The 10,239-nt window shown below is 43.5% G+C and overlaps 1 protein-coding gene across 1 annotated transcript; it reads left to right on the top strand.

Annotated features, from left to right (window-relative positions):
• The first annotated feature begins 2,998 nt into the window (after positions 1-2,998).
• LOC137923489 (uncharacterized) lies at positions 2,999-4,237 on the top strand. Its single transcript, XM_068766749.1, has 3 exons — positions 2,999-3,395; positions 3,473-3,771; positions 3,848-4,237. The coding sequence occupies exons 1-3, from the start codon at positions 2,999-3,001 to the stop codon at positions 4,235-4,237; spliced, it is 1,086 nt and encodes a 361-aa protein (XP_068622850.1).
• Positions 4,238-10,239: the final 6,002 nt, after the last annotated feature.

Raw genomic sequence — 10,239 nt, 5'->3', positions numbered from 1 at the left:
ATTGTTTTGCAGAGAGAGCGAATCGTCAGGTTTCTTAAGTGATTTTATTTCGTTTCAATAAATTTTTTAAATGTAATTATTTATTTCTTTGTTTAATTTTTTCTTTTTTCACTTTGAATTATTTATTCTGATCACTTGACTGATTCCTTCCGGTCCTATTGAAAATACATGGAGGAGGCCTGAATGATGATGAACTTGTGTACGTCATGATAATTAAACCATTAAAGACACTTTTTGAAAAATCAACAGCAAAAAGCTCCCATTTCCCTACTTCATAAACCTAAACATAAAATTAAACCTACGGAGGTTCCAAATGCGTTTCGTTTTTTTTTTATTTAAAGAGCCCACAATAAACTCGGACAATTTTTATTGAAATCACTTCCTTACGAATTATTATTAAAAATAAGCTTTCTAAAGACCTCGTAGATTTCCTTTTCGATCAGTTGGAAGCGGCCAGCATTCAGCTTGTACCGACGATCTTAACTTCATGGGTACCTTTAGTGCGATTGCCGATCTAAAGTCTCCACTCCAAAACTATAAAAGCCACAGCGGTCATCTGTTCCATTTACTGTGTGGCCTGTCCACTACCACTTCACCTTGCAAATCCGAGCCGCAATATCTACTCATTACTAATCTTCTTTTTCAGCTAATAGACGCCCACTGCAAGGCTTAGGCCTCTTCCAATGATCGCCCCTATGTCTGGTCTTTCGTGCAGCATCCAGCGACTTCCTCCAACCTAAATTTTCATCGGTCTACCTAGTGAGGAGCCTAAATCGCGTCTACGGACCTTCTCTACGTACTATAACACCAATCCACCTGCCAAACGTGGCGATTACGTCACATCCCCCATTTTTTTTTCGCTCTGTATCGCCTTTCATTCGTTCCTCATTACTTTTACATTTTTTTATATTCTATATCACATTTTTTACTTATGTTCTATTAATATTCTATATCACCTTTTTTACTTATATTGTATTATTATTCTATATCACTTTATTACTTTTCATTGACAGTCTTATTTGTTTCCAATTTTTGATTTTTGTTTTTTACATTTTTATTGGCTTTTATTTTTCTCTGTTACATTCCTTATTATTTTTTTACAAAGTATGAGGAAATGTTCTTTGGTTTTTTCGTCGCATATCAGGCACATCCCCCATTACGACTGCTCACTATTGATAGGTTGATTTTATTTAGTTGCAATCTTGGTTAGCTTTAGTGCAAAGCTCTACCTCTTAAACGATTAACAACACCATTAATCTTTTAAAGCTTAACTCTAATGAACTATTTGCACTACTTTTTTATCGAAAACTTTTAAATTAGTTCAAACGAAGTCACACTTATATTTATTAGCGCGATTCAATTAATTATTAGCTCATTAAAATAAAAACATGCTACCTGCATGTGCATTTTTTAATTTATTTAAATTATTTAATCTAATTTATAATTAACACCTCACTAGCCCCTGTACGATAATGTTAAAAATAAGCGGGATTAAAATAATTTAATAATAACTATTGTCTTAAACATATTAAAAGATAATTAATTTAGAATATTAACATAATATTACATGATCTGAATTTCTTGTCTTAACCGAAAAGTTAACTCGGTAGAAATGTAATAATTTATACTATGTTATGACCCGATAGTACTGACGCACTGACTAGTTCTCACCTTCTGCTGTTGTAGCGATAAGATCCCATGAGAAACATCATGGTCATATTTGAAAACGAAACGATAGTCAACCCGCGTACACAAAGGGCACAAACTTCTTATATGAGTAAACACAATGAGGTAACCCAATATCCGACAGTGGGCGTTCTATGCCTAATTATGATGATAATGATAATTAAATTACTGTTCCGGCCTTAAGTTTCAGGGTCGGAGGAAAGCCTTGGTTTTATCTAAGCAGACTTGATTTGCGAAGATCTAAGGGAAAGGGCCACCGAGCTGCGCTTGTTCATGATAATCCAACATCGCTAACTCTAAGAGTATATCGACGTAAACCTCTGATTGCCACCTTAAATAACGTAACGCTTAACTTCTTTAACCCATTCAAGTCTTTTCGTTATTTCTCCGTTTTTTGGTTTAAACGCCTCGTAAATTGTTTTTTTTTTTTTTGTAGCCCCATCATGAGATGTTTCAAAATTTGATAACGACAATAAGTATGATAACGACAATAATTATGATAACTCGTAGTATTAAATTATGTCTTGTCTCTTTCTTTATTCCTTAATTTGTCGTGGTATATATAAAGCAGATCAACAAAATTAGATTGTGCTCGCCAGTTCGGCTCGATCTTTCGTAGCGATCGCACGCTCCGTCCGCGCCCTACGCGACCAGTGCTGCACGCTCGAGATTGTTCCATACGACCCGACGCCGCGCTCCGCCCGACAAGTTCAAACTTGTCGATCGCGTCAGTGACGGTTACGAATTAATTCGCGCGTCGCCCCGCGCGTCGTCGCCCCGCCCACCGCGTCGCGCGCCGCGTCTTCGCTGCCGCGCGCCGCGTCCTCGTTGCCGCGCGCCGCCGTCGCGCGCCACCGCCGCGCGCTCGCGCCACTGTCGCGCGCCGTTGCGTATCGCCGCGCGCCCGCCTAGCTGCGGGTCCCCGCGGCGCGCTCGGTGCTGCTGACGTGCTCGACCACTGCAAATTTTTTAGGTTTGTTTGTCACAATTATTTAGTCACGATATTGAGCGTCTTAACATAGTTAGGCCGCGAATTATCTTACCTATTAGAATTTTTTGTTTCTATTTCTAAGTGACAGTATAAATTTACTACACATACTAACACACGGCAGGGGGTTAACCCCCGGCCGCTAGCCGTCGTCCGGCACTATAGTGCCGTATTTATTACGGTCACATTTGTACCGGAGACGACTCTCTGCACTCCTGCAGTCTACACAAAGCCCCCCTAACTCCCTGCCACCGGGCAGGGAGTCATTGTAGCTTTCTTTTACATCTCCACTCATCAACAATTCATACTAAACATATTACAAAAATGTCACTGCAACAACTTGCGGAGTTCGCCAAAAAGCACCCAGTGCTATGGGCTGCTCACATTGCCTCTGTAGAAAAATTTTCCACAGACTCCCCGGCCTCCCCGGATCAACCAAACAGCCACGACGCATCCCTCCCCCCCTCCCCGTGCCCCACCCTCGTCCCTAGCGACGGTTCGCATGCATCCTCCGATTCCGAAGCCGACATGGAGTGCGACAACTCCACGGACGGCTTCACCTTAGTGAAAGGGAAGAGGAAGAGGCCCCAGCGCCTCCACAAAACATCTAACGACTCACAATCATCGGGGGACGACTCACCCCCCTCACCAACACCACCGGCCAAGAAAAAGATATCGGGACGCCCCTCACCCCGCGTACCTGCTAAAATCACCACCGATGGTAACACATCGGTGAAGCCCCCCCCCCCATCGTCCTCCAGGACAAAAGTGCCTGGACCAACCTCTCTTCGTGGTTAGATAGCCACAACATCACGTGCCCGAAAGCACAGAATACCGCTCAGGGTATTCGCATTCACCTTACATCGGTGGATGACTTCAGGGTGCTAACAAAGCACCTCAGAACGGTGGGACTCTCGTTCCACACGTTCGCCCTCCCGGAGGAACGTATCCTTCGAGTAGTTGTTCGGGGCATACCGGTGGAAGTTTCCACCGATGCCGTACTGGATGACCTGGCTAAACAAGGCATCCCCATGATCAGTGCCAAGCGCATGACGAGCGCGCGCACTAAAAAACCCATACCACTCCTTATGCTTGCGGTTGAGCTCTCAGCAGAGGGCAAAAAACTGTTTGAGGTAAAAAGAGTATGCTCCCTCACGGGACTTACTTTTGAAGCCCCCCACAAGAAGGGACTCGTCGGGCAGTGCCACCGCTGCCAATTATACGGCCACTCGGCCCGCAATTGTTACGCACGACCAAGGTGTGTCAAGTGCCTGGGAGACCACGGTACCCAGGACTGCACACGCCAAAGTGACGCTACGGATCCACCGGCCTGCGTCTTATGTCAGTCCTCCGGTCATCCCGCTAATTACCGCGGGTGCACCCGAGCCCCCAAGCGGCGCCCAGCGGGCCCTCCGCGGGGACACAACCCGCGTGGCCCTCCGGCCCCCCCTCCCGCGGCCCCCGCCCCACTCCCCGCCCACTCCCCCCTCCCCCTCCCCCGCCCGTCTCAGCATGGGCAAAGCCCCTCTACCCCCCCCGCGTCGCAACTGTCTCTCCCCCTAATGAGAGGCCTTCTGCCCCTCAGCCTCGCCCCATGCCCGCTGCCCCCGTCAAGGTCCTCCCCTCGCAACAAGCGAGGCCCACCAGCAACGAGAACGACCTTGCGTTCCTCGGTGCGTTTCTGTCACGAGTTAACACTCGTGACATACTCGAATTTGCGGCTAAATTCAAAGCCGCCAAAGGTGCCTCGAAATTACTCGTCTTAGCCGAGTACGAACACCTCATTAGGGCCATCGAGGAAGACTTCCCGTAAGTCCTCCTCCACACCCACACGGACACTGATCCGCATCCTTTGGACTCTTGTTTGACGTCGCCATGCTTGAGTTTAAAGGTCGAATCAAACCCTCCTCCATAGCTGTCGCCTTCTTCAACATCGATGGCTTCGCTACTAAAAAAGACGAGATCGCTTTCTTCCTAATGAAACATAATATTGATGTTTTATTACTGCAAGAAACGCACCTCAAGCCCTCCATTGCTGACCCTAAAATAGCTAACTATCAGTTAGTAAGAAATGATAGGATTCCCAACAGAGGAGGAGGGACCTTGATTTACTACAAAAGGTCCCTCCAATGCACTCCCCTTATCTCCCCTCCCCTTTCTAGCCTAGAGGTCTCAGCCTGCAGACTTACACTCTCAGGTCATCCTCCTCTTATTCTAGTCTCCGCCTATCTTTCAGGTAGCAAACCACTGGTCACTTCTGACCTACAAATACTCACTACCATGGGTCCAGCTGTACTGATAGCAGGCGACTTCAACTGCAAACATGACAGCTGGGACCGTGGTCGTACCGATGCAAAAGGAAACAAGCTCCTCAAACTCTCTTATGAGCTTAATTTTGCCATAATGGCTCCTCCCACTCCCACACGTTTCCCCACTCATAACCCCCATCATAGGCCATCTACCATTGACCTAGCCCTTTTCAAAAATGTCGCACTTCTAGTCAGATCGTTCGATGTGCTTCACGAACTTGACTCTGACCACAGACCCGTCTTATTAAAACTGGGCCAGCTCTCTAGTGAAGTCCCTGTGACCAAAACTAGCGTTAACTGGCATAAACTTGAGTCTAAACTCAAGGTTATGAACTCCCAGCATCTCGATAGTATACCTGACTCTTTCAACTCGCCAGTTGAAGCACTCCAGGCGATTCAGTCTCTCACTGACCATATTCAATCAGCCACCGAAGATTGCTCCCGGACGATAGTTGTCAAAAACGATTTTGTCAACGCTCTTCCGGACAATATTCGACGGCTCATTAGAACCAAAAATAGAGCATTGAGGCTCTACGACAAATATAGGACTGACGATAATAAACTTCGTCTCCGCAAACTACAAAGGCTGGTCAAAAAACAGCTGGCGGACCACAGAAACAAAAAGTGGGACACGCTGCTCGGAGACCTCGAGCCTTCCCATGTCGCCTTCTGGAAGCTGACTCGAGGTATCAAAGCAGACAAAACAGTCCCCACTCCTCCCCTTGTTCGCGACTCCGACAACTCCTTAGCATTCGATGACATCGATAAGGTTGAATGTTTGGCAGACAGCATGGAGAACCAATGCACACTCTCATCCACCCCTGTGAACCCTCAACATAGACGTGAGGTCAACATCACCGTTAAAAAACGGCTGATAAAACCTCACACTGGCCCAAATATCACCCCTGTAACCCCCGACGAGGTCACTGATCTTATCAAGGGGCTCAAAAACAAATCAGCTCCAGGCCCCGATGGCATCTCAAATAAAATGTTAAAAATCCTTCCCCCCCACCTAATCATTCTATTAGTGGCAATATTTAACTCCCTAATATCGAGCTGCACCTTCCCAGACACCTGGAAAGAAGCAGTCGTAATAGGGATCAAAAAGCCCAAAAAACCCCCCAACCTCCCGTCCTCCTACCGACCCATCAGCTTACTGTGCACTCTAGGTAAGCTATTTGAGCGCTTACTTCTTAAGCGCCTCCAGAAAGTTGCACATGACCTCCGTCTCATACCCGACGAACAGTTCGGGTTCCGCCCCCACCATTCTTGTGTGCACCAAGCACACAGACTTACGGAACACATCTTAGATGGTTTCGCAAGGCCCCGCTCCCTCGTCACAAGTGCGGTCTTCTTTGATATCGCTAAGGCATTCGACAAGGTCTGGCACAACGGCTTATTATATAAGCTGTGGAAAATAGGTGTGCCAGATAGGCTCGTCAAGATCATCGAAGCCTTTCTGTCGAATCGTACCTTTAGATACAAACTAGACGGTACTTTTTCCTCCCTCCGCCCTCTCAAAGCTGGCGTCCCTCAGGGCTCCTGCTTATCCCCCTTACTCTTCTCACTATACACTAGTGACATCCCCACCCACCCCAATGTTCAACTAGCCCTGTTCGCGGACGACACCGCTCTCTTCGCCACAGGCAAATTCCCCATCACACAAACACGCCGCCTCCAAAGTGCAACCAATCAACTGGGTGATTGGTTTCGCAAGTGGCGTATTGACGTGAACCCTGACAAAAGTCAGGCGATCGTCTTCAAGCTGTCCCGTCGTACCAAACCCAGACAAGGTCATAACCCGGGGGTAATCTCCCTCTATGATCGTCCCATCCCTTGGTTTAATTCGGTTAAATACCTAGGTGTCACCTTTGACACTAGGTTGAGTTTCCAAATTCATGCGAAACAAGTGGCTAATAAAGCCCGCATGATATTATTCAGATTATACCCCCTCCTCAACCCCTCAAGCAAGTTGTCCCTCAGACACAAGCTCCTCCTCTACAAAACTTGCATAAGGCCAGTCTTCGCCTATGCAAGCGTAGTATTCGCCCACGCTCCAGCTCAAACCCTACGTCCCCTACAGTTGCTGCAGAATCGCTTCACCAGACTTGTCACTGGTGCTAGATGGTTCCAACGCAACATAGATATCCACAGTGACCTCAAATTAGAAACCGTGCAAGAGTTCTTCCAAGCATGCTCTAAAGCATACTTTGAGAAGGCCTCTGCCCACCCCAACCCGCTCATTGCGAGTTCAACTCGCTACAACCCCGGCTCCTCTTTCAGAAACCTCGTGAGACGTCCTAAAGATGTCCTCACAGATCCAATCATAGGGTTCACACAACCCACGCACCTGACACCTCACCCCTCAGACATTCGCAGCTCCACAAGCACGAACTCCCCCACAGCATCATCTACTCCACGGTCAACCTCTCACCGCACGAAAACACGCGTGCGAAGCACTAAAATCAGACGCAACACTTCTCACCGTCCGAAAAAGAAACGACGCCGGCCTTCCGGCGTCGCCGCCGCGAACAGCGTGGGCGATCCGAGATAGGATCAGTATCCTACCTTAGATTGCCGAGTGGTCCACGCTGCCGTTATTACACAACTCTTCATGCATCACACTTCAGCAACATCGATTATACACGCGCACTAACCGTGCGTTCTACCAGCCAGCATGTCCGCGACCGATTGTGTCTTCGAGGGGCCGACCAGGTTGTTCCTAGGTTGTTCCCGTGTTCCTGAGCATCATCGTCGTCGCTCTCCATAAGTCTCACCACCGTCCCTGATACGAGTTCCGACACTCGAACTTTGTTAAGTTTTAAAGTTCACGGACCCCTCCGTTCCGTGAACTCATACAGATGAAGCTGTAAAAGCCGCAAGGCTAACAGCAACAACTTCTCCAGAAACAATACATTAGATTGTGCTTGACAAATTTTAACAGGAATGTAATGTTAAATCACATGAGGCTGAATAATTTAATTAAAACGTTCGAATGGACAAAGCAGGCAATACGTTTATTTGATATATTCAGTAATACACGTAAAGCACAAAAACGCTATATTACGTATCTACGGTGATAGACATAAACATCAGACGTCCATAAAGATTATTTGATATGAGGCAAACAATGCGCCGTAATAATTTCCACTTTTGGTCATAAAAAAAGTTATCCCTAAAATTGTTTTTCGTCTTTTCTTTGTCATTTGTCATTTAGTAGAATTGCTATTGGATCAATCTTCTAATGTATAACTGTTCGTTGTCTTTATAAATCTAAATAAAAAGATAACCAGTAGTGAAAATTTTAGCAATACAGTTCATATCACAAAAACAGCAATGTAATAAATAATAAAAAGTTATTTTCAGTACATAAAAAAGTCAATAGTTGTTTCACATAAGAACTCGTAAAAAAATTCGAATTCGTTTCATGTCTTCCTTTTAAATTGCACTAGCTTCGAATACCATTCGTTTGAAGTTTTAAACTTCTTAGAAATTTCAGTTAGACGAAGTTATACTGCAGCAATAGTCACAACACGTTTTATATTTTATGCTAAAACTTTAATAAAACTATGCATGCAATATGCCAAGAACTCAGCCCGAATTATTATTAGCCATTATATAGTACATGTTATTCACCTCGTCATATTAAAGTAAAATTTTCTTTCAACAGAAGTTTGGTCTATCACCTAAGTGATGTTTTGTCGACTCGAAGAGTCAAAAAGTATTTTACTGAAAGTAATAATGAAGGTTAGGCTAGAGTTGTTATTTTTCTCTTCTTCAGCATCAATAGAGTGGACCATAATTCAACGTGGTATCGAAATAACGTGATAGCTCAACGAAAGTCTCAGGACAATCAGGACGTGAATAACGGATTCTCTGGAACGGGCTTTCCATTTTAAGAGCAGAGGGATAGACGAACTGCAGCGTGATCCAAACAGATTAACTAGCGTGATGAACAACAACTGAAGAGATTTTAGTTATAAAAAAAAACTCTGCTTTACACCAGACGGAAGATTTTATATGTTGTGCATAAAAAATCCAGATGTAGAAAATCCCCTTGAAATCATAAACTTGTTATGTTGCAATTAATATAATTTAATTAACGTTTCTGTCTTATTTAATCAATTTTTCATATTCATCAGTTGCATTATTATAAAGGAAGTCAATCATTATTTACATAATGTCGTCAAAAGGTCACGTCACTCTTGTGTCAAATTATACTTTTTCGTGCTTAAAATATTATTGGTGTCCATTAATGTTGTTAGCTTTTTAATGTTGCCACAATTGGAACGCATGCCTCTTGCAGAGGTAATATAACTGTAATCCACAATGCGTGTAGATATGTTGGGTTCAACATTTTTGTGGAATGATTATGGAATCATTTACCACTTAATATAAGACATGCTCAGTCACTACCTATCTGTAAGAAAATGTTAAGAAATACTTACTAGTCCTATGATTATTTATCGTTTAATTCGTCTATTACTCTTTCCGTTTCTTTATTCATTCTGAGACAAGCGCGATCTATGTCAGTTAGATGTTTTTATTTATCATTATATTTATAAAATGTATTATGCCGTAACATGTATTATACCATATTTATTGTAATATATATGCTATATACATACATACATATTTATATATTTATTTACGTATGTTTGGTATACGTTAACTACCTGTTATTTATACTTCTACTGTTCCATATTATGGTTGTCTGGACTGTCTCGTGGATAAGGCCGCCCATTGTACTTTTTTCTTTATAATTATGAAATTTTGCATAAATTTTCTAGCGTGTACAATAAATATTATTAAATAAAGTATTATTCATATTTTCGTTTCTTCAAAATGCCGGTTTTCCTGCGTTTGTGAGTAGTAGCGACATAATTAATTCGCACATAACATCAACCTGCTGGAAATCGAACCATATTCTATAAACCCAAATAACGGTCAAGCGATTAAGTCACCGCTGCTGTAGGTGTATAGCTTCTTTTAAAAATATATTTATGTTAATAGTCCTCCTGATGAGGATAGTCAAGGTCACATTCTTGGATATAATTTGACAATTACCGTACATATAATATACTGTTCTTTTCAAAAATATACAAAAAAGTAATTATATGTATAAATTGGATATAAATTTAATTGAGTCTTCTAACGGTTAACAGTCTTTTAATCTGTTACAAAGATATTTGATGTAATACTCTTAATCAACACTTAAGACATTTTTTTTTAAGTAAAAGCGTTGTAATCAGAAAA

This window comes from Battus philenor, unplaced genomic scaffold (assembly GCF_028537555.1).
Source record: "Battus philenor isolate CCGP_79_NKW_IND1 unplaced genomic scaffold, ilBatPhil1.0.hap1 SCAF_21, whole genome shotgun sequence".
In the NCBI taxonomy this organism is placed as follows: Eukaryota; Metazoa; Arthropoda; class Insecta; order Lepidoptera; family Papilionidae; genus Battus; species Battus philenor.
This window is presented reverse-complemented; position numbering and strand designations above follow the sequence as displayed.